Consider the following 25,384-nt stretch of genomic DNA (forward strand, 5'->3'; position numbering starts at 1 on the left):
CCAGTGTTGCTAATGGTTAGCGACAAAGGGCACCCTGCTAAGACTTCCTTTACAATGTGCTGTTGTTTTACAGTTGGTCAGGCAACTTGTGTTGATTAGAAGCAACTTGAGTTTGGGTAGTGAGACGACATGTAGGGGTGGCATCATTAGCTTCACACATGTGGATTTTTTTAAATAACAATTAAATAAAGCAAGATCAATGTTAGATGAGTTCCAGTTCCAGTTTGGTAATGGATTGCATTCCAACCCTGATCCTCTCAACGCCTATACATCTCCACGCTTATCTTATGTTATGCTGGTTCTACAAGAGAAACCACAACAAAATATTTGTTTTTTAGATTCCTGTAAATGTTGTGATGGGTATTTAACCATTTCCTTACATGTTATAGAATAATGAATATATTCATCAGGAAAATTATCAGCATAGTAATGGATAAGGTTCAGTTCTACTTACTCCGATATCTGCATTCTCTTGGATGCAACACTTCCATATTCTTTTAGATTGGTATGACAGGTGTATTTTAAGTCAATGCTGAGACTAATGCAGCTTGAAACTTCAAGTTCAAGTGCACCTTCTGAAGCAGAATGTTATTCTCTTTGAGCTTTGGGTGTTTTGCTGGAAACGGCACGTTTGCACAAATAATAAAAACAGGAACTTGAGTCTCACATGGACTGTTGGGGTCTGGTTTGGTTCTGGAGCTCTAATAAACAGCTTCATCCAGTATAAATAGCAGATCGTTTGGTCTGCTGCCACTGCGGCTGAGTGCAGCAGCAGCAGCAGCAGCAGGGAAGAACAGCTGTAGTCTCTCTGTCGCCAAGACCTGATCAGTCCTCAGTAGGCCAGCCAGTCGAGTCCCGGTCTAACATAAGCAACACGTGAAGACCCAGATCCTCTTTAAGGACCTGGCTGTAATTTCACTCTGCATCCTGCCGCCCTTTACTTCCAGTTTGTGTTTACCTCTACATACACACACTCATGACAGGTGACATATATGTGTTGTGCAAGTGTCACCTGGATAACACGTATCGTTCACAAAATCAAAAGACTTCCGGTGCTCCTGGAGCCAGCCTCAAGCGGACACTTGAAAAACTGCAGGATTTTGCACTTCTGCATTGGTTTACTACGTTATTGTAGTAATGATTCAGAGCCCCCCTGGCGGTGGAATCTACATATTGTTTCTTTAAATTAAGAGCACATTACTGGATAAAAGATCGAACTAGCACCAAAGATTTTAAAACTGCAGTAAATGACAAGAATGTGAAACATGCAAAGTTGCCCCATGCCTAAATCTAAACTGAAAACATTAATGTGTAAACCATGACTGCAGTCGTATTGAGTTTCCTGAGTTAATGTGAGACGTGTGAACTTTAAACGAGGCCTCCAGGTGCCTGATGGGTCGCTTGGCCCTACTCCCAGAACAATGTGTAAAGGAAGGATTAGGCTGTGTTAATTGGATGGATGGTCCAAAAAGATTAGGTGCACCAAGAAACAGTTCTTCACCCCTTCAGCCTGACACAGTCGCTGAATAAGGGCCCTGACTGTTTACACAAAGCCCAGATGCAGTGTGTTAATGTGATGACAGAGGTGACGTCTGACCTGAGAACAGTCAGGTTACAGAGGTGATTCTCGTTAAACAGACACTGGGGTAAAAAAGCTTACATGAAACAAGATAAATTGAGGGCTTTAAACTTGCAATGCACCTTTCTGTCTGGAAATCATGTTCAGAACTTTCTAATGCATTTGAATTCACAAGTCATGTTTACCCTTCAGTTGTCATGAGAGTCCTTCTTCAGAGTGTCAGTGTCAGCTCTTCAGATGTTTGGATGGCCAGGGTTCACGAAGTTCAAAACTAAAAAGCTTGGCTGCAAAACCTTTAATTTTGCTGGTATTATTTTGTCAGAACAGGTATGCTTACAAGTACAATAACTTTGATTAAAGTGTAGAGCTGAACAGTGTGGTTCTGGAAGTAAAGATCCCATCAATTTTCTCCATAGGGAATTCGATTATTAGCCATAATGTCATAACCATCCAATGTAGATTATACCACAAGTTATCTGAATGTGAAACAATGGTGTATGCTCCTGTAAAAGACACACGTTCATGTGATATTAACCTCACAGCAATGGCTGTTGGCTGCTACCACTGAAGTTCATGGTTCAACACACTTTATATACACACACTACAATATACTGTATGACAAGATTATTATTAATAAACACAACAATAAAGACAAGAATGTTTTCTACGTCAACTTGCTACATTAAAAAAAGGCCCTGTTGATGACAATTTAGTCAAAGAACAACCGATCCATCCACAGCTATTGGTCAGTTCTGAAGGCAGGTGACTGGCCGTGTTGGCATAGAGATGCTTTTTAAGCTAACAACATTAGCTTTCTAACTTGCCAAAAAAGGAAACGCTATCTCGCACATGTTTAGCAGTTTCCATGTGCACCTTTTTAGTAAGGCGTGCTAGCTTGCAAACATTTGCAAAATTAGCATTAATACAGGCTGGTTTAAGGGAATTTAAGAAGCAAAGTACAAAACATACTTAAGTTTGATACAAATCTTGCCTTTTAAAGTTCCCCTAAACTACCTTTAATTTCCCAATCAAAGACCGTGAAAGTCTGCTAACCTAATACCAAAACCTTTCAGATACCTAACCCAAACTCCACTCTCCATCCTGCTGCAGGTCCTTTAAGCCAGACTTCGTCCTGATTCGCCAACACGCCTACAGCATGATCCCCGGCGAGGACTTCAGGAACCTTGTGATCGGCATGCATTTCGGAGGCGTCCCGAGTGTCAACTCTCTCTTCTCCATCTACAACTTTTGCAGCAAACCCTGGGTGGTAAGCAATCTTTAAATGCACTGTCTTTCTCTGCTTTAACCCACAGAACGGTGTCGGGAGGCCCTCCCTTGGCGGCTGCCTCCGACTGATTTATTTGGGCTATTATAGGGAGCTGTAACACCTGTCTCTGGAGAAGGTGGAGCGAGTGGCCTCCACCACTGCACATTATTACTCTGTAGACAGATTACAGCTTACAAGAATGCAGTGAAAGAGTGTAAATGCTGGGTTCATAATTGTAGTCTTTTGACCTAAATTATAACTTTTAAAGAGCAAGTATGTTTCACAAGAGACACACACATAATTCCTCAGTGGCGAAAAATGCACTGCACCATATTTGAGCTCAATTATCACATATTTACAACAATGTTAGCTCTTTTATGATCTCCCTCCCCCTTTGAAAGCCCACATCCTAACCAGGCTGCCCTCTTTCATACAGGAATCCATTTATTTTTCATCAAGTAGCTTTTGTGGAAGCTGGTGTTAAAAGCAGCCATATTGGATATAATATCAGTTTAACACATCATCATCTTTATTGGCTGACTCAGGAGCCATGTTAGAAAGCAGATAAAACACTGTTCCTTTCCCACTGCATATAAACACAGTACTCTTTTTAGCATTGTATTGCACGTCATATGTTACTCCATAGTCAGAATGGCTCTAGCGCTGCTAGAGGGAACAAATTGGCAAATCATCAGCCTACATGAGATCATTGATTACATTGTTACCCAGCTCAACTTATCACGTTCATATATTGTGATAAGATACAATGTTACATTTCAAGATATTTTAGTATTTGGTGTGGTCTTCTCAGGTTGCAATGGAGCCAGAGCAGACCCCCAAAATTTGAATCCAACTTAAATAACTTGTGTTATTCCAACATATTTTAGCCATGTTGTAATGAGCTGTTTGGCGTTTTGCATAAATATAAATTGGGCTTGAAGTCAGGTCAGCCATTTCAGCCGAGAAGAGTAACCCTTTTTGTGGCGTTTTGGCTTTACGTTTACATGATAATGACAGAGTTTTGGGTGCCTGAAATGCAAAGTTTTGATAATGGGTTCCACAGTGCAAGCCTTTGAAAACAGCTCCCTTTATGTCCTCATGTAAACTGGCAATATGCAGTTCCTCTGAAAACTGAGATTTAAAAAAAAAATTCACTACTATGCAAAGGATGAGTATGTTAGTATGCATGTTATTGTTTCAATATTAAGTCATACCAACAACTACTGGCCTGGCACTGTGCACCGTGTACTCCAGCGTTTTAGTCGTTTATGTGGGTGTTCACAGCAGTTGTCATCAATAGATCATTGTCTGAAACTGGAACTTTTTTGCAAATGCAAGCATAAAACAATTCCTATTTCTGTGGATAATGTTCATCGCCTTAGGAGGAAAGTCCATGACAGTACGGACATTGACCTTCAAGTCGTTTCTGCAAAGCTTCAAAGTTTTGCATCATTATCATGATGTAAAAGATTCTTTCCCCACAAAGATACAAACCAAAGAGTTCAGCATGTCTGTGAAGAATAAAGAGTAACTTCTCTTTGATCATGGTCGAGTCAATTTAATGAAAGTGCCCAACTCAAACTGTTCAACTTGTCTTTCATGTTTTCTTTCTGTTACTGCCATACATCTCAAAGTTGGATGGATGAGTAAAAAGGACTCTCTTACATCATCAATTGCAGAATGCTGGGATTTCTTAGCCAAATATAACTGTTTGGCCTATTTCCCCCACCTTAGAAGTAGTTAAGACACTTCAGCTTGTCCTCTGAGCCAACTTACCAACTAAAAGTCTTTTCAATTTATTTGGCTTATTCTGTGACTGGAGGTTGGCTGCACTTTGGTGCAGCAGTGCGGTGTTGCCTCACAGCAGGAAGGTTCCTGGATCCAGTCCCCGTCAGAAAGGGCCTCTCTGTGTGGAGTTTGCATGTACTGTGGGTTCCCTCCAGGTACTCAGGGTTCTTCCCACAGTCCAAAGACATGATCGTTAGGTTATTGGTGACTCTAAATTGCCTGTAGGTGTTTATGTGAGTGTGGCTACTTGTTTGTCTCTATACGTCAGCCCTGTGATTGACTGGCCACCAGTCCAGGGTTTTGCCCAATGACAGCCCAGCTGTTTGAACATACCCCAATGACAGCCCAGCTGTCATTGGGGTATGTTCAAACACCCCCCTTCAGAGATTATCAATGTAGACTTCTGGACCACACACTAATTTTACTGAGCCAAAGGTCACATATGAAAAAAATATATAGTAGAAGACATCAGCAACATCCACTTAAGCAGAATATAGCCCAGACTACAATTCAGCTGTTGTGAGGTTAACTCTACTGTTCTGATATGGATACAAGTTCAAACTATCATCTGAAGCAGCTACAGCAGGTAAAGCAAAGAAGGTCCACCAGAAAAAGTAAGTTACATCATTTAAAACTCTTGATTTCCTTCCTGGGAAACAGTTCAGGCCTCCACTGTCAGAGTTGGGTAACTCTATATTGGATCCTTTCACAAACTTCTGATGGGGCAAGACACCCCGTAGAATCCTAATAAGATGTTCAATTGGAGATTACCCATTATGCCACCAAGTCTGATTGGTAATGTTGTGCTACAGACACTTTTTAAATGTTGACATCTGACTGTTTTGTTTATTTCTGTTTGCAGTTTTCTCAGATGATTAAGCTGTACCACTCCCTCGGTCCAGAGAAATTCCCCCTGAATGAACAAACCTTCTATCCCAACCACTCACAGATGGTAAGTGCCTTGCAGATATTTTTCTTCATTTAAACAAACCAGAGAACAAACACATGCTCACACAACACAAACAAAATCTCTGTAGGCCTTGTGTCGCCAGTTTTTCATTAACTCTTTATTATAAAAATATAAAACACAGAAATTAAGTCAAACATTTCTATAACCCCTACAAGGAAACATCCCCCCACGAACGTCAGGAATCAGTGTTCACACACAGACTGTACACAGCTTCCTCGATTGAATTTCTCTTAAAGGATCAAACTTGACTGTTTCTGTGTTAAGCAGACAGTATATTTACACAATCAGGAACCACAGAAATAATGACACAGAGATGCCACAACTGGAGGAAAGGGCCCCTTCATCACATTTAAAAACCCTTGAAAAACTTTCCCTTGATGCTCAGTAACCTGTCTGATAGCCTCTAAAAATAAAAATATTATGCCTTATCATTTCATGTCAATTTGACAGGGTGATACTTCTAACATTTCATTGATATTCTAAGAAATAAGCTCAGACACGTGAGAATTCTGGTACCATTTCTCATGTGTGTCAATTAAATATGCAACTACAGAAGCCTTAGCTAGTCTTAGCTTAGCATAAAAGACTGGAAACAGCTACATTGGCTTGGCTGTTGTACGTTTTTAGGTTAACTCTCTCAAAAAGTGTTTAAAAACCTGGCCAAGAATACCAAATCTACTTTTTAATGGTGTTGGTTTGGTTTGAAAACAAGTTAGCTTTAGGATTCTGTTAGGCAGATTTCATTACTTGCGAGCAGAACCAGGTAGGCTAAGCTAAAAGGCCGTATGCTAGCGTCTTAATTAGTAAACAAGCTGTGTCCCAATTCAGGGGTTGTGTACTTTGAAGGACCTATAATCTATAGCCCTCGAGAGCACTCATGCCAAACTGAACTGAGATGGTTTGTCTAAAGAGGGTTTTGTTGTTTGCATCACCAGCGGTTCCAACCCTACCCTTATGTTACCAAACTCCTGTTGCCTAGCTACCTCGACAGCTGCACTGAGATTAGCTAACATATCCAAAGTGTCAAGGCCCCTTTAGTTTTTAACATTTGTACCGCAAGCTAGGACACATTTGTAGGCCCCATATTGAAGGAGCCTTCAAAATGGGACCGCTTTCCGTAACCTTAATTTGTTTTAAAAGTTGTTAACTACTAACATGTGAAACATTAGCATGTTCTATTATCTGGCCTCTACTAATTGTAATAGATTTTCATGTGTTGTTTTCTAAGTCTTTAGTCTTACAAAAATAAATAAATAAAAGGACAGCCTTCGACATGCTGCTGTGATGCAAAATGCGCCCTTGGAAGGTTAATGCTGCTTTGGTTAGCAGTACAGTATTGATTTAGTTTTTCATGATGGAGGAGCCGTTACCCCCTTTTGAGGCAAGTCTGTGTCTACAAATGGAATGGACTGAAGGTACGGCACTGGGAAGAGATAACAAAAAAACCCTGGATGGAACAGGTGAAGAAGAATGAATTTAGTGACAATATTGTTACTTTCATTTATATATATAATATGTCCATTTGCAATAGTTAAATACAAAAAGTTTGAATATACACTTACAAAATATCTCATTGTCTGAAACCTCTGTCTATGCTTGATGCGTGTGAAGAGTACCAGCCAGGGGAACTAATATGACCAAGCCAATCAAAAAGTACCATAAGTACCATACCATTGGATATACTGGTCCTTCATTGTGGATGGTTGCACAGGCTGTGGTGGTTGTCTTCTGACTGGATGTTATATAATATATATTTTTTGTTTTGTTTTTTGCAGACACACCACATGGTAAACGTGAATTCCATTAAACATATAAATAAAAGTATTACAGAGGTTTCAGCTGAGTTGATAGTTCATTTCTGTAGCTTACGTTATATACAGCAAAAAAATAAAATAAAAATCATCTCTGCAAGAAGTGAGCTCTCCCCTGCGTTGGCACTGTAACACAGACATATTTTAAGATATTCATCAGTGCTCAATAGAGAGGGCGCCGTTTGTCATATAACTGCAAAACGAGTTACATTTGCAAACATTCAGGTAAGCAGAGATGCTAGCATTCATAGAAACGCAAACAGTATAAACCGTCAACATAATCAATGTGTACTTCACTGTAAAACAATACCATTTTCAAAAAAAACAAAAAAAGATTCTAGCCAGAATAAGAGGTGTAACTGTCAGGGATAAAACCTCTCATTGGCACTCGATCAGTATTGTAGAAAAGTTCCTTGCCTGTGGTCTGTTTTGCTAATGTGCAGAACTGAGGCTAACGCTAGCATGTGCAGTTCACAAGCAATAATGTGGCTCCTTTAAATCTCAAATTTACAGAGTGATAATTGTTTGAACTGTTTAAATGAAATGAATGAATGACCTTTACTTGTGAGAAGCTAAACCTACCTTTATGTACAAAAATATAGTAATACTAGGTCAGCAATAAGCTAACTGCTGGTGGCTAATTTACCCTTATGATGCTTGATCATTTTAATTATGTACCAGTCACTGCTCGTCTTTGACTAAAGAAACACAGTGACGTTATTTCTATAATTTAGACAGTTCTTCAAATATCTCTTAAGAGACTTTTAAATTGAAGGGCTACTTGGTACGGGAAGTCGTTATTAAAGTTCGACAGGGCAATGTGCACAACAAAAAAAAGGTATTGTTTTTCAATCAGAAGTGCTACAAAACAGGCACTGTAATGGATTTATTCTTTTCTCTTTTTAAAACCCCTTTAAAAGAGGCTGACACTCAGGCCAGTGAGCTTTAAGAGTCCTGTAATTCTCTAGAACTGAAAGGACGGGACGGATACAGGGAGGTGGCAGTGGATTTTTTTGGGGCGATGTGATTTTGGGTTCAGGGGTCAGTGGCGTTGATGGTGGTTTTGTCGCGTGCGGTCATGCCCCGGTACCAGCTGCAGTAGCCTTCCTTCTGCTGGATGCAGGCGTAGTGCCGGGACTGGTAGCCGGGATAGCCGAAGTGGGACAGCATGTCCGTCCATAGGCACTCGTTCTTTGAGGTCACGAAGCAGGGCAGATAGTGGCAGGGCTTAATCTGAGGAGACAGAAGCAAAACTGGAGATGAAGCCATGAATCAAGAAACAGAACAGTATATTAGCAACAACCAGTGGGACATGTTCTATATTGTTTGTTCAATGTATGAATCAAAGACAATTTTGGATGGAGCGAAGCTAGCTGTTTCTACATGCTAATTATCTTTAAGATAATGTAAGCTAGCAGTCTGGTGCAACTAGTTTGATATTTAGCATACTTGTTTGAGCAAGGCACCTCAGTCTTCCAAGGAAAGCAAATAGCCCCTAAGTATATTTCAGAAGTAAATGGCATTCACACATTTGTCAGAGGATCGTCAAGGGGCTTATATTCCAATTGAGGCTAACCCTTTAGCAACAACAGTTAGCCAAGGGGGTGAAACGTTTTTTGTAAAAGTCAAAAGTAGAAATCCCTTAGTGAGTGAAAACATTTTCACACAGTTTTCCCACTAGAAATCAGCGTCTACGTTCAAAAGATGCACTAGATTACACATTAAGAAGATGGAATCTCATCTTTGCGCTACCGCTTTTCAGTATTTGCTTTCAATTACTGCAGCAGATTAGCCTAAGGTGTAAAAGGGCAGCTTTTTGAATCATCAACCGTAAAGTGAGGAAGCATTCACTGGCTTTTTTTGTATGTATTTTATTTAGAATGCTTCAAGTACGTCAGCCAGCATCCTGAAGTAGCGTTGATTTTGTCATCTCATAATCATATTTTATTACATTTTACTGAGTCTCTTTCATGCGTCACACCTCCAGGTGCTCGCACAAAAACACAAGCAGCATCATGGATGAATACACCGCATGAATTGACAGGAAGAAGCACATAGCTACTCAGAGGTGATGAACGGAAACGCGGCGTGTTATTTATGACAGCAGAAAGGAGTCATCAGCTGCACTTCTCTGGATCTGAATGTGCCAGCAAAGTCACTCAGAAAGTTAAGAGGGCACACTTTTCTTTTTTTTTTGTTGTTTTTGTTGTTCATGCATGAAGAGTCTGCCCTCCACGGTTCAGAAATGTTAGACACAACTTCCTGGTTTGTGCAGTTTAAATGGAGTGTGGAGAATAATTTTCTAACCGGTGCAACACGCTTCCTTTCTTTCCACCAAGATAAATCATCATTAGGAGAGGAATGCGGAGGATGACCGAGTGCCTTAAATAAGTGCGATGATGTTTACGCCCGCCTGTGATCCCTGACTCTCACTCCGAAGCCTCAGCTGATCGATGGCCTTCTCTGGATGCCTCTGGGCTGCTGCCATCTTCACAGTGAAGACGGTTTACAGTCGCTGCCTGCACTGGGAACAAATAAGTCTCTCTGCTAAGCCACTCATACTGATAGGGCCTGATGGTGTTAGCAGATGTCCAGGACACTTATGTACAGTAGGACGTTTACGAGGCGGGTCAGCAGCTGCACAGCGTCAGGCTACATGTTTCAGATACAGAAAACTTGGAATGAAGACTAGAGCTGATTCCAGAGCTGTTACTTAACTCACATTGACAGTGGTGAAACTTGTTTTCTCTGAATTTCTGTCTCTGTGGAACAGCTATTATGTATTGTAGAGGAAACGGGGCTCATAATTTATCCTCAATAACAACAATATGGCACTACAGCCATTTAACCGTGAAGGTTATTGGAGTTTAACAGACCGGTTCTAGCCATGCAAGTATGTGTTGGCTAGCCAAATAGAAACTGAGCATTACCATAAATGAGCCTTAATCGGTTTGACTCACACAGGGGAGGCACTTCAGTAAGAAAGAGTTCCCTTTCTCCTTTAAACATTAATCAATATTCTACTTGACTTTACAGACACCCTGCAACATTCAGTTTAAGATGTGAAATGAAGGAGTCAGATTTAACTCCTCCTTCTCTTGAACCTCCTGCTTCATCCTCATAAAGCAAATTGAATGTCCTGTTTTGACAAAGGTTACTTTGCAATGTTTTTACTCACCCTGCAAGCGCAGCCCAGTTGGTAACGATGGTTGATGCCTTTTTTCTGGGCCAATGAGAGACGTTCCCACCGCTCATTGAAGTTGCACAGACCTGTGTAGACCTTGTCATCATAAACTCGACCTGAGGAAGAAAAGAACAGATGGAACCGGTTACTATTTTGAAAAACAATTTGAATCTAATAAGCTGTGTTTAGGATTGAAGGAAATATTTCTGGTGCTACTTGGCAACTTGACAGCCACCTGCTGCTCCAGAGACCGTTAACATGCCATCTGACTTTAGTACAAATGTTAACACCTGATTCCAGCTGATCAGGTGGTGTGGATATGGCTTCTATCTTCTGCAGTCACAAGTCTGAACAGGTGCTAAAAGACTGATAAAACATGTGCCCTTGTATTAAAAGGGGAGCTTATACATATGTGCATTGGTGCGTTGAGCTAAATGCTAGGTAGCATGATAACGTGCTTGTAGTGATGATCTTGAAGTGCATACATTAGGGCTGGAATGTTTTCTAAAATAAGCATCTTGCATGAGACGTTTGTAATTAGTGCTAATTAGGCACAGGCGGGTGAGGGGTGGGGGTAGTGAGTGAGGGACCTCTAACTCAACTGCGTCTTTCTGGATACGGGAAAAGGATCTGTTTGACATTTAAGGGGAAGCCATCCAATATTTGAGATCTTTTACTATAAACTGTTAATGTCAACTAACTTGTGGGGCTAAAGCAAGAGCAAGCTGACCACCAACTGAATTTATAACCAGGGTCCGTGAAAATATTAGTGATCCCACTTTAAGACTAAAGTGGTGATATGAGAAATAATAGACAGAACTAGATTTGTAGCTTGAAAGCTTAAAAATACCACAATCCTTGATGGTCATTTAATCACAGTTAGCATTGAATGGCTGGTATGAAACTTTGTAGACTTATTCCTAATCTTTAAGGCAACAAATGCCGTTTGTAATTTGCCTAATTTCATAATCCTCTACATGTAACACAGGATAATGCAAACACACTGCTCAAGCAATCCAACCTGTTTACCTAAGGAAAGACAATCCCACACTGAAAGCCCATATTAAACCAACACCTCTATTTCAGAATTTCCAAAGGTTAACAGACATCTATTTTTAACGCTGGACCGTTAGCGGCTAACCGCCTCCTGAGACAGGTGCACCGCTGCAGCCTGTGAGCTCTCAGTATTTCATGATTTGTCACCATATGTCTCCGTCGATGTGTTGTCACCATACGGGAATTTGACAGCTCACAAATACGTGTTTCTTCGACCCCCCTGAACCTCCCTGCTCGGGGCTGCATCCCCACGCTGGGATTACTGGAGTCACTCTCCGGCTTATTACATAGTGTTGAGTGTGTGACATGCTCCTTAAATACTGATCAGGCCTGGAGCACTGGAGGCTTGATCAAAGGAGAGCCAAGCAGCTCCTTTCATAGGCCATGGTGTGTTTTAAGTGCACGTAATGCAGTCTCGATCATATGGAGGACTTAATATAGACGCCCTGAGAACACTGAAGACGTCAGTGATGTCACTCGCACTCTGACTGGGTAAACAAAATCGGTCGCTGCCTGGCAACGCATGCTCATTCACATGAACTGTGGGGTGTAGTTACAGTATTTGCAGGTTGGGGACTTAGCGACAGTTATATGCGCCAAGCACAGCAGGGTCCAAAGTAAACTGCACCTCTGTTGGAAATAGCAACTCATAAAAAGCTTTGGCTGGAAAACACCAGTCGCTTCCTGCTAGCTGTTAATTACCACTTGAGAGAGGGAGAAAACGGCTGCTTCTGGCCTGAGAAGTTGAGGGGGAAAAAGTGCAGAAGTTTAATGAAAAAAGGGTCCCTACTTTGCATGCCTGCACTGTTGTTAGTTGTAGTTTATAAATAGTCGGAAAGTTTGTGTCACAGGGCAAATGAGGAAGTCCTTGGAGAGGAGAGGAGTGAGAGGGGATTTTAGGCCAATCAAACTCGCTCTGAAGTGTTTATGGGCACAAGTCGCTCATATGTAAGTGAACCTTGTTAAAGACAAAGTCAGACAGTAAGCTTACCTGTGATCAGATACTGGTACTTGTTGATTTCAAACTTGACACCACACAGACTCTCTGAGGCGTCTGTGTAAATGTGCTGCACGTGCTGGACCTTGTCGAATCCTTTGTACATCTGCAAGACATGGAAAAAAATAAATCTGGAGTTACAACCTGAGTGAAAAGGTGCAATGCTGTACTCCTCCACCTGACACTACTAAACCTGACCCCAACTCCTCTCGTAAATAATCAGGAAAGAAAACAGTCCTCCTGCTTTATCAGATGACATTCCTGAAGGACTGCTTCGTGGGAGAAGCAGTATTAGGCACTGCCCTTAACTAAATCATAGTTAACATAATTATGTTGTGCAATACGCTTTCACTTTGATGCTGCTTTGGCAAAAGGTCATTACTGAACCACGGTGGACCTCAGCTCCTTCTGTTTAGCTCAGGCATGCAGAGCGCACAGCGTTTGCCCTGAGAACTGTTTTCTTCAGAGTAATTTATTTGTCTGGGAACAACAGGAAATCCCTGTTTAGACGTGAAGCTCCCAGAAAAGCAGAACAAACTGTGACTTAAGCCTGAAACTGCGGAGGTTTGGGAAAGCAAAAGGCATTTGTCTCATAGGATTTGTTGAAATTTGGAGGGAATTGTATTCTCCGACAGCTCACAAGGAAACCCACTGTTTGCCGTATGAACCAGCAGACTGTAATACAAATACATAACACCAAGAGGTGCAAAGGTCACCTCTAATTCCTGGGGATAATCCTTACAGTGATGATGTGTGCGCTTCACTAATAAGAGGCCACTTAATGCTTTTATACAAACTGGGATTGTACTGATGCAGTGCATGACTCTATTGAGATGTTTACACTCTGAGGGTGAAGTTTGGTTGAGCTGAAATGCCTTTAAGCCCGCTAATCCTCCGGCCTGGCTCCTGTGTGAGCAGCAGGCCCATGTCAGCATCTGTCAGAAATATGCAGCATTATATAAGAATATAGAGGAAGTGAAGAAGAGGCTTTCAGGATAAGTATCCCAAACCGTTTCTCGGCTATCAAACAGCAGCTGAGGGGGCGGAGGAGCAGTCCTGTAGCTAAAGAGGTTCCTGCAAGTGTATGACATTTCATCACTGGTGCATTTCAAAGGGAGGTAAAGAATTTTCTTAAAGTAAGAAATGCATTTAAGTGATTATTTTTCCCTGGAGTTAAACACTGAATTAAATGGTCCAGTGGTAACAAAATCATGGGTTACATAGCTACATGTTTAATGTCAAACTAACCTTGCAATAAGGTTGTCAAAATGTTCAATACTTTATGATACTGTTTTTTGATTTCACCATTCTTTTAATGATCAATAATATCACAAAATACCAAAGTTCAAGAAAACTACCAACCTTCAGCCTTTTATTTTTCAAAAGAGAGAGCGGGTGAGGTTAATTCAAAGTCCTTTTGGTGTTCCATAAAGATACAAATGCTACGTTTAACAGACAGAACTGAAGAGGTGACAGCACTGTCTGAACTTCAGAAATACATTGGCAGTGTATTGGTACCATGGCAACAAAAGTAGAAGTCCCATGCAACGTTTTGGTAGCAAAAGTATTGTCGTTTAAAATGCTGATAACTTGACAACCCACATGACATTCACAAGCTTGGTCATTCCACCAAAAATGAAGATGTGTTTCTCCGTTGATTTATTAAATAATGGGGAGCCGGTGGCCTAGTGGTTATTTTGCACGTCCCATGGAGACAGGCTTCCTTGAAGTGATTTGGTGTTTTGTGGAGCAGCGATAAGATTTACGTTCATACCTTCATTTGCTTGACTGTGTAGCGCATCGTTCCAAAGGGCCCATCTCTCAGGAGCTTCTTGCCGACCACTTTTGCTCGAATCACTGTGAAGAGAAGAGACAGTGTGGTCAATGACTTCAGATCAAACTGTCACATTCCTTCTTCGCAAGTATTACCCTGAGCTTTCCTCTCCAATCCTTCAAATAACACACTGCCCCGGCCAGCAGGAGGCATTAGGAAAGCCATTATAAATACCATTTTAGGACTAGGTTGGCACCACGGTTAATCCATTTATCCGATTTTCTGCATTGCTGCGGTTTGCCAAGGGAGGCCAATGCAAAAAAGAGAAGAAGAAAAAAATACTAGAGGGACGTTTGAGTTTGGTAGAGGAGTAAGTGGAAAAGAGGCCTCGTGCAAGTAATAAGGCTTCATCCTCATTGCTTTTGATTCAGACTGAGGGCTGCTAATACCGAGATAAACCTTGTAGCATTTACAGGAAATGTCACTCCCACTTCTAGGAACTTAAAGACGTAAATTTGACTCCTATAAGCTTTTTCCTTATTAAAAAAAAACATCAGAAAGAAGTCATTTGCAGTGTATGTTTTTCCTCTGAACAGGTTTCCTTCTATATCAGAATCAGGGCTTTAAAAGATCTTATCAGTTCGGGGGACCCTCATGTAAATGTCTACAAAGGGAAAACAATCGTTGCTGACTTTGATTTATTTGCTTTCACTCGTGTTGGGAGTAGGGAAGCTTATGGTGGAAGGCCACAGGGGCCTGCATAAGCAGTCAGTCCTCTGTGAAGTTCACCTGCTGCCCACATTCGACCGGCCGCAGACACAACTAACACAGGCTATGTTTGTTATCTTCTCCTGCTGGAATTTCCTTTACACATTCTTCTGGGTCTCACATTCCCCAGAGAGGTAAAAAGAAGAAAAAGTCTGAGGCATGTGGCATCTTCTGTTTGGTCCCTATTTGTCGAGCTGTCTTCCTTCCAGGCAAATGGTATAAAAATAAAAGTCAGGAAGCAGTTACGTCACGCCCACCCAGAAGTGGTGACCACAAACTTATTCTGGACATGAAGACCCCAATGTGAACCAAGGCTTTATATAAATAACCTGGAAAAGATTATTTTAGGCTAGTATGAACGAATCAAAGGAAACTGAGTTATCCAACAGTTTACCAATAGAAAGACAGCGTATTGAGTTTCAAACAGTTCATATTAAGTTGGTGTCTTTAAGGAGTGTTTCTAATGGCCAGTGGTAGAATTTGAATCAAAGAAAATAGTCAATGACAAAAGGAAGAGTAGTGGTTGGAAGAATTCTTACACCTTTGAGAGGCTGTCTGTACTTTGGTGCTAAATATATGAATATGCCAATTATAAGCAAGTTATGGTAACCATGGTAAGCATTTTATCTTAACATGTCAGCATTCAAGCATTGGCTAATTGGCACTAAACACAAAGTCCAGTTGGAGCTGAGAGGCTAAGCTTTGGTGTTAAATGCTAAGATACGCATGCTAACATACTAGCCACAATGTACAAACAACAAAGCAACCATTGGCAACCAACTGTCACTTAACACAAAGTCGAGTTGAGGTTGGGCATCAAACAACGTGAAAGTTGGACGTGATGAGCGCTAGGTGTAAAGTCAGAACATCACCTTAATGGTTACAATTCATCCCCTTCAACCTCATAGTGGCCTTAGATAAAAGTTAGGGTTCACTAAAGTCTTAAGTAATTATCTTCTTTCTAGAAGGGATTGTTGTCCTAATTTTAAAGCATCAATCCTTTATAAAGATATTTTTGTCTGGACCAAAGTTGCCAACTGACATTGTTGGAGTTTGCTTGGTTAATTAGGTTGTTGCACTAAAATATCTGATGTTCCATCGGTATCAAATCCATAAATACCGACATGCATTCAATATGCTGGACTACAAAATCTAAGTCTTTCAAACAGAATAAGGTAACATGCAAAGAACATTGCTGAGTGTTTTTCACCTGCCAGCATTGTGTTATATTACTTATAAACAGCTTCACAAGAAATCAAACAGCAACGACAAACGTCACTTCAGACCTTTTAGTGCTCCGTATGTATTGACTCCCTGCCTGCCCTTGCTTTCTGACCTCTCGCAATAGATTTCAAACATTAAATCCATTAATCTGTCAACTCTTTTCATATAAACTAAAGAATGCCATTGCCTGATGGTTTCTGCTAAATGTACCCAAGCGCTTTTTGACAGACGTCGGCTGCTGCAATTACAGAGGAACTTGGCTCAATTACAGAAGAATGTGCAGATTGAACAGGATACTTCTGTTACAGTTATATACACCGCCAGCTAATCTAAAGTGTCACCCCAAAACCTAGTTTCTGACCTCATAACCAACCCTCAGACCCCGGCTAAAATATAGCTGATTATACCGAAGTACACCTAGATAGGACCTCTCTTGTTGGAAGGCGGCCACTAATTGGCCAGCGATGGTGCCATCGCCCAAAGGAATGCGTGAAGGGTCTCAGCTGCTCCGGAGACAGAGGGTTTGAGTCATACTCCCGACTGCGACCCCTTGACCTTCCCTCCATTCAGCAGTCATATTTACGTTTCAGTGCAGGGCTGCCTGGTCACGTCAAAAAGTCTACATTACAAGTGTTTCTTTAACCCAGTTTCATAATGTGATCTCACATCACACTGGTTCGACTGAAACTATGAGCATATTGTGTGGATAAAAGTCTGTTTATCCTCCACCCTTAAACTCCTTTCTTATATACTGACACTTACACTTAAACCCCATGTACACATATATACAACCTCACAAGGATATTCAACCATTTCCGGTTTTCTTAGGTTTTTCTAACAGGTTAGATTACATTTTGGTAAGTAGTGTTACTCAGAATGTTGCAGTTATTCTCAATATGAAGTCAACTGGAGCCATTGTGCATGGTTTTCTGTTTTGACATGCGTTCAGCTCACACTGACATGAGACTTTAATATTGTAAAAGCTTACTGTAGTTACGTATGCAATCTGTCCGATCACATCATTTAGTATTTGGATGATCCATGGAGCTCAAAGTTCTATCAAATCAAAAAGTAAACGCTAGTTAATTTAAGATAGCTAAACATGACTAATCAGAACATGAAAGATAGTTAAACACTTTATATAACGTATCTGAACACATTTTTGGGAAATAATTTGGAATTAAACATGGGAGGCAGCAACAGGTTATCCTACTGGGCGACATGATCTAATTTATTACTCAATAGAACAAAATATTTATGTTGAAATATCTGTCAGCAAATCTCTACTCTTATGTAAGAGTCTCTCTCTCTTCTTACTTTGTTAAAGATGAGGAATTACAGCCCAGTACTGTGACGCACGAGCACTCATCTTCTGCAGAGGATCTGACATACATTTTCAAGAGTGGGAGGCTTGTGGTGATAAGAGCAGTAACCAGGGTCTGACAGAAAAGAAGTGAATCCATTTTTCACTCTGTATCTCTCGCCTTAAGCAGGGGGATTACACAAGCATGAATGCAAGCGCTAAATCGTAAGGTGAGCATGTAATTTAGTGAAACATTTATTTCAGCCTACGTACGGTGTGGCAAACTGCAGACATGACGGGAACGAGGTTACCCATTTGTGCGCGAGTGTGTGTTTATGTGTGTGAGGACGAGAGAGAGAGAGAGAGAGCGAGCAAGGCACGAGGTGCATGACGCTGATTTTAGTATGCAGAAAGTGGTCCAAGTGTGAGGAGGCGAGTGGGAGGAAGAGGAATTCTCAGGACGACACACTACCACGCTCAAAAATAAACACTGAAACTGTATCCTCTGAAATGCTGCAGCATACAGCCAGCAACGTCCACTCACTGCTGGCAAAATGCAAAGACGGCCAATCAAGTACTTTGACAACTAACTCATGTAGAATAAAACTCTTCTACAATAAGTCATGGTTGATTACAGGGAAATGTTATTGATCTGACAACACTAGATTAACATTGTAGTGTAAGAGTCAAAGTACAGGAGAGTCCTAAAGGCAGCATACTGACCCATAACTACCAGTTACACAAACGTCCAAATAGAGTTAGCTTCTTTTCATACAAGACCAGAAGACTGGAATTATGTTGCATGTCTTAGATGAAATGTTGCATTGTCTCCTCAAGTTGCACTACTGAGAGAATTGTGAACCCATGTGGGACTTTGAGTAATCACATTATTAATCCAGAGCAAAGAAAAGGGGCACAAGTGATGGGAGTAGTGGGATGTAGTATTTCTTGACTTGAGAGTTGTATTTCATCTTCATTGCTTTGTTTTTGAAGAAAAATGTTTTCCTCTTTCATCAAGGCGACGAATGTCTTTTCCACAAGATGTTTCTGTTGGCTTGATGCATGGGAATCTCTAACCCAACTGGTCATTTAAATTATAATACCAGGCTCACCGACCTCAAAAACACCAGTTGTCTAGGCCAAAATTGATGTCTCCGTAAGCTTCCTTCACAGTACAGCCCCGTCTCCAAATTAGTGAGTATCTGAGTGTGCCTTAAAAGAGTCACAACCAACTCTTGAAGCCTTGACAGTTGGCCTAGCGTTATCTGTGTGCCTGCTTTCTGTATCTCTCTTCTCTTCTCACTTTGTCATTCACCAACTTGCTGTGGCTCTTTTTGCTGATTGCCTCTCATCGTTTCCTTTAGACTTTTGGTTTGACATAAATTGTTCACCTTTATTTCTTGGTCAATGAAGGGCAAATGACTCTTAAGTTCTCTTATAAAGTGGATGTGATGATAAATAGAGGACTGGTCTGTGGTCCAATAGTTATATTTTATGCTATGCTTGCATCCATGGCCCCTATTGCGGGCCTCCTGTTTAAAACATAGAACCCCTAAGAGGCTGTGTTGTCATTACAGAAGGGAGGGCCGGATCGGACATTTGATACGCCTGGCTCAGTGGACAAACATCCCAGGCTTGTTTGGAATCTACAATGTTTGACATCTCATTGTGTTTTAGCTCTCTTTTGGGAATACTATGGATATTTGATCCGAGCTTACATAACAATCCTCTACACAGGGATTCCGGCTTGCTCAGGTTGTCATCTGTCACCTGTTGGAGGAGGCTAGGACTGATGAAAAGGGAGTGATTTAACTCAACACTACATAGCTCATTAGCAGATTGATGACTCCTCTTTACCCAACAAAGCACCCAAAGCAGAGCAGGATCCCTTTCTCTCAATGGCCTGATCCGCTATCCCAAAACGAGCATACGCATCACGCTAATCCTCAGCAACTGACCTGGTTCACGCTGGAATCATGTAAAGATTTGCTCCTGTCACCCAGAGCGCTTGGGAACCAGCGTCCTAGCAGAGCGATATTAAATCTCAGGGTCAAAGTTTACTGCCGGGCCTCTAATCTTACCTTCGGCGAGGTTTGGGAAAACAAGCGCTGCTCATTACCCCTGGTGAATGAGCTGCTTTAACCAGAGCTGCGTAATAGCAGCCAACTGGGTCTGAGTGTGAAAGCAGCCAGGTCATTGCTTGGTGCCCAGGTATGTGAGCAAAGAGAACTAACAAGATGCCTTTCTAACCTGGTCAGAACCGAGACAAGCCACTCAAAGGCACTGTGGAGGACTTCCCACTTGTTGTTCTCCAAAAATTACGTTTATTGAGTAGGTATTGCCAAGAAAGTTGCAATCTAGCTAAATGCAATCTAGATCCTTACAACATACCAGACAATAAAAAGACTTAACTAGATACTCTCACAGAACCGTCATGCTTTATATTTCAACTTCAATTCATCAAATTAAAAAGACAGCCTCTAACAACCCAATTTCCAACGTTTAAAACCTAATTGTGATTCATCCTGTGGAGTGCCTGCGGGTGATTATGGGTCAGGGCCATGAAAACAAGAGCAAAACCCCTTTGAACTCAACTACAAGTCTTACTTCGGGAAGATTCAGGCCTGTTGCCTTTGATGTCAACGGTGAGAATTACAGGGTTTCTCCCTCGTGGCCATTTCAACCCCTATGCTTTCTTTTTGTTTTTCCGAGCCTATGTTCATAAAGTAGGCTCGTAGACAGGAGTAGAATGCTGGCTTTAGTTTGAGGTGATAGAAATGGACATAAAATAAAAGAATGAATCAAGTTTGGAATATCACATCAGGTTAAGAGAGCTCTAAACTGATGCACTGCAATCTTGAATTCTTTGCTTCTTTCACGAATTTGGACGACCAAAGATGTTTGCTTAAATCATCACCTGTAGATGTAATCTGAAGTTAACTCTGTAAATGAAAAAGTTGCATAAAAGCATAAACTGGATTATTTTAAACCATTCAGACTTCCCACACACATCCTTAAAGTTTGGATTTGATTAACTTTGATTGAGGAAGCCAAGGGAAAAGTGCAGTTTCATCATGATTCTAACTTTTAACATGCAGAACAAGTCATTTTGACACAGATTAATAAATGCAGCCGTCTTTGACTCTTGTACTTGTACAGCATTGATCTGCTGTTTCACAAGCGTTTCCCCTCGATGGATGGAGCAATATATCAGAGGGACTGCGAGTATTCTAAGCACACGTCGAGTTAAGCTGGGACCTTGGAAATGGGATTTGTGGGGCTCACCACTGATCACTGCGCCCATTGAAGTCAGTCCCACATTCTACAAATGCAAGTCTCAGCGGGTGCCAACACCACGAGCTATCTGAAGATCTGAAGGACTGTGAAAGGCATCGCATGAGTGTTTGCGGAGGCGGTATTTTCAATCACTCCAACCGGGTCACTTGGCTGAAGACGCTCCCACAGGCCTGGTGGTCAAAGTTCACCAAAAACGCAAATATCTGTGCCCTATTTCTAAGACTTCCTTTTATTTTAAGTTGGGGTCCTCAGAAAGCTAGTAGGCCAAGCCCACACCTCCTCCCTCTCTACGACTCTACAAAGGATTCACCAGAGCATCAGCGTGAATTCCCGCCTACGTCGGAACTAAAAGAAGTGACTGACGCCTACAAGAAATACACTGGTTGTGTTCTCCAAATTTGGGCAACAATGCCAAATATTCTTGGCTGAAGGATGAGGAGCATTTGGAAAAGGAAAGCCTTGTAGTGCACGATGATGTAGTAAGTAGGACACTGCCAACGAAGGACCATTTTAAAGGCACATTATGTTCTTAAAGTGAAATAGCCGACACTGCTCAAACAATCGAAAGGAACAAGTACAAATGTAAATGATTAGTAATACCTAAATGGTTTGGATGTCTTAAATGTTAGACTGAAATGAGTTGCTTTATTTTATTCACGCCATGTTTATCTTGTTGCAGTGGACTCGTTCAGAATTGCAAACCAAAATAGGAGATCAGATCGGAACAGAAACAGTCTTAGCGAATGGGAAGAGTGAAGGGACATGACGGTTCAAACTGTTTTTGTGTCATAGTTGCAATGACATCATAAATAACCGAATAGTTTAAAAAAGCTTGAAGCTAGAATAAAAAATATTGAAACCACTCTGATGACTGTAATATTGACTTTTAAAACAGCCAACAGCCAGTTAGCTTAGCATAAAGAATGTACTCAGGGGGAAACAGTTAGCCTGGCTCTGTCCAACCAGCACATGCAGCAGCTTTCCTTTTCAGGATGTGATTTCTATTCAGTTTGATTCGCACAAAAGCCAAAGTGTAAAGATGTTTTCTTTTTTTAGGGGATTATGACATAACTTACTGTGACTTACTAGAGTCTCCTGTGGTTGCCTAGCAATCTCACCGATAAAACAAGACTCCAGACTGATGAGTGTTTCAGTAAAAATAACTATTCTAAAAGGTGGATTTACTGGAGGGTTTAGCCTTATTTAGCCTAAGCTACATACTGACATACATAACTTGCATCGGTGGACACTAAAAATGTGTTATACAAGTGCAGTCAGTTTACCATTTAGCATATTTACCTTAAAACCATACAGAAGTATTCATTTAGTTTGGTAAAAACAAATTGTTATGCATAAGGATAAGACATTTTGGACATTTTGCAAGTGTTCCATATTTTTCATTCAGTTGTAAAAAAAGAAGAAATTATTAAGACTTTGGTCATCTCTCCTTATCAGCCTTAACAGCTGACCAGTTGTAAGAGCAACATTATTAAAAGTCACATCTGAGTGTGTAAAAGAGGCGTTCCTGCAGAAACTAGGACTTCCCTTGCAACGTGTTTCCCGACACAAGGCTTTAGAGCGAACACATGGCTGCAGTGTGTGTGTGTGTATGTGTGTGTATGTTTGTGTGTGTGTGTGTGTGTGTGTGTGTGTGTGTGTATGTGCTCAGGCAAACTGAGAGATTATTGTGCATTTATGTGTCAGGGTTTTAGAGAGCCTCATGATGGATTCACGTTTTTGGGTCAAATGAAAATGAAGCATAACGTCGTCATTACCAGTACAGACTGTTGTGATCGTGAATTCAAATAGGTGATGGTAAATTTCATGTTATCAGGCAGGGAAACCCGAGTCTGTCACAACTCTCCTGTCCCATCAGAAACGCTTAAACCCCCCAAACTCTCCAAAACCCCGACCCAAAAACACCCTCTCAACCTACAGGGCAGATCAGATAATCCCACAGCCTTAACCAGTGTTATCTAAAAACAGAGGACAGGTTGGAGTGGAATTCCATCATAAGCCAAATGCGGAGTTAATATTTTTCTGGGAAGTCAGAGAAAGCATAACCAGGCAGTAAAACAAGCTTTGTAAGCCCCCCCCCCCTTCAATGTCCAAATGTTTATGAAGCTGAGGCTGGGCATATTCTATCTGAGGTACAACAGGGTGGCTGACTGACAGAAATACCAGACTGAGCAGATAAATAAGCAACAAAAACACACCTGTAGCTCAAAACAAGACTGAGGGAATAGATCATGATTTCAGAATATATAAATCACAGTCACTTTGGGTGTGAATAAAAGGAAATATTTGATACCTTTAGACGTATTCTCTTTTTCATTGATTGACATATGGTTGTACATGAGAATACATTAAAATTTAGTTAAAAATTGAAAACTTAGCTCACAATTAAATGCTCAGAAAATCCAACTACATCCATTATTACCTTTTAACTTTATGCAAGGATAAAGTAGTAGAGCTGGTGTAAATATTGGGTTGATATGTGTCACATAATCGTAAATGCAACTTGTTGTGTTTACTCTTAACTGAAGGAAGCTTTACTAAACGACACGCATGAATTAATAGGAGGTCGGTCCATTCTTCTGTTTTGATTGACAGGCTGTACAATATCTTCATGCTTGGAAAAAAACGCGGTATAGCTGTAGAAGGGTCCATAAAATCCGTCACTTACCGATGTCGGAGTTGCAGAAGGCGTCTTGCGGGTGCGTCAGAGCGCACGAGCAGCCCTCTGTCAGCTGGTGAACGTGCAGACTGCTGAACACAAACAGCAGGCTGATCAGGTGCTGGTACACTGACTGCATTTCTCCAAACTTTTCCCGCTTCTCTCTGCTGCTGGAATAAACTGTATGAAGTCCGTCCTGGATTCGCTGCTGTAGTTGTAGCAGAAGGCTGTGTGTGTGTGTGAGTGTGTGTGTGTGTAATGTCCACTTCTCTGCTCTGCTTGTTGTCTCGCTGCTGCTTCTCTCCTGATCCCGGAGCGGCGCGCAGCCCTTCATATAGCACGCCCCATCGCTACCTCTGCAGCTCGCGGGCGGGGCGGCCAATCAGCGGCCGATGATGGCATTACGAATTACAGACATGATGACATACCTTAACTTAAACCTGCTTCTTCTTTTTTTTTTTTTCGTTAAAGATTAGCCCCACAGTTTGAGTTTAGGATTACACAAAGATTTAATACAGGAAAGTTTGATCCAAAACTGCCTGATTATTTGTTCTTATTAAAACAATAATACATTTATTTATAACGCACTTTTACATTTAAACAAATCTCAAAACGATACATGTATTTAAAAAAGGGGCATACAATAGTTAAGAACAAAAATGATTTAGATTTTTTTTATATTCAGAAAACAATTAAAAACACACAATAAGGCTGGTTAATACATTATATTTTTCTACAGGTAGATATTTTTTGAACTGATTTCATGCTGAAGTGTTGACAAAACATATAATTATATCATAAAATGTGCATAGGGATTTATTATGGGATATATTCAAGAAAAAGAAGATTTACTATAAGTAATTCCCAAGGGGGAATTCAATGTTTTCCCTCTGTTGTTGAGACATGCTACACACACCTAAAGGCTGAAATACACCAACACACACACACACATGCACAAACAGGATCCTATGGTCATGAACTACTGGAGAGATATCATAGTGACGGGGGCTGCACATGAAAGAGCGATGTGCAGTTGGGAGTGAGGTGTGTTGCCCAAGAGCACCAAGGCTGCGCTCAGGGAAGTGAACTGGCACCTCTCCAGCTACCAGCCCTACTTCCAGAACTCGGTCTGTAACGGGACTTGAACCAGCGACCATCCAGTTCCCAGCCCTGAACTCAGCATAATACTTAACTTTGTCTTGAGTGTCCCTCCATATCATAGTTATAATCATGTTTTTTTTATTTTACAACTGCAAACTACTGATTCATGAATTAATTTCTTGACTAATCATTTCAGATCCAGTTAATTTACAAACTTGGAAACATGTCTTAGAAATAAAGTTATGCAAGATTGGCTGTTTCCATTTTGTAAAGAGCATTATCTTCTTTGCCCACTTCTCACCTAGTCTCACTTAGTCATGCTGCCCACCCTCCTGACGCCCCCTTGTTAGTATTAGTAATACTTACACTGTATTGAATACAGTTTGCAGCCAGATTCCAAGTGTGAAGATTAAACAAGGCATCAGTTTTTCTTTCACGTTTCCTTACATGAATTCAGTTCTACCTGTGACTGCTTCTGTGGACATGCAGGCATCCCTCACAGACTAATTTGGTGCCTTTCATTTTAAAATGAATTCGCTCAAGCACCACCAGTCACATTAGACAATTAAACACCCTTCTCTTTGTCCT

General features: G+C 41.0%; 2 protein-coding genes across 2 annotated transcripts in view; one reads left to right on the forward strand and one right to left on the reverse strand.

The window, feature by feature from the left end:
* Nucleotides 1–25,384, forward strand: part of syn3 (synapsin III) — a 114,505-nt gene that overhangs the window by 51,784 nt on the left and 37,337 nt on the right. The window contains exons 5-6 of the mRNA XM_029277524.2: nt 2,690–2,846; nt 5,497–5,586. Coding sequence (XP_029133357.2) covers nt 2,690–2,846; nt 5,497–5,586 — 247 coding nt within the window. The remainder of the gene's footprint in view (nt 1–2,689; nt 2,847–5,496; nt 5,587–25,384) is intronic.
* On the reverse strand, nt 5,683–24,011 carry LOC109984572 (metalloproteinase inhibitor 3). Its single transcript, XM_020634787.3, has 5 exons — nt 23,705–24,011; nt 14,427–14,509; nt 12,647–12,758; nt 10,594–10,715; nt 5,683–8,648 (listed from the first exon to the last, which is right to left on the reverse strand). The coding sequence occupies exons 1-5, from the start codon at nt 23,832–23,834 to the stop codon at nt 8,451–8,453; spliced, it is 645 nt and encodes a 214-aa protein (XP_020490443.1). The 5' UTR covers nt 23,835–24,011; the 3' UTR covers nt 5,683–8,450.

This window comes from Labrus bergylta, chromosome 23 (genome assembly GCF_963930695.1).
Source record: "Labrus bergylta chromosome 23, fLabBer1.1, whole genome shotgun sequence".
NCBI classification, from domain to species: domain Eukaryota; kingdom Metazoa; phylum Chordata; class Actinopteri; order Labriformes; family Labridae; genus Labrus; species Labrus bergylta.

Coding starts and splice junctions, on each gene's coding strand:
- LOC109984572 (XM_020634787.3), bottom strand. CDS start 23,834: ATGCAGTCAGTGTACCAGCACCTGATCAGCCTGCTGTTTGTGTTCAGC. Junction 12,759..14,426: donor ACACAGTCAAGCAAATGAAG/GTATGAACGTAA, acceptor CATGTCTTGCAG/ATGTACAAAGGATTCGACAA. Junction 8,649..10,593: donor AACTGGGCTGCGCTTGCAGG/GTGAGTAAAAAC, acceptor CTGTCTCCTCAG/ATTAAGCCCTGCCACTATCT.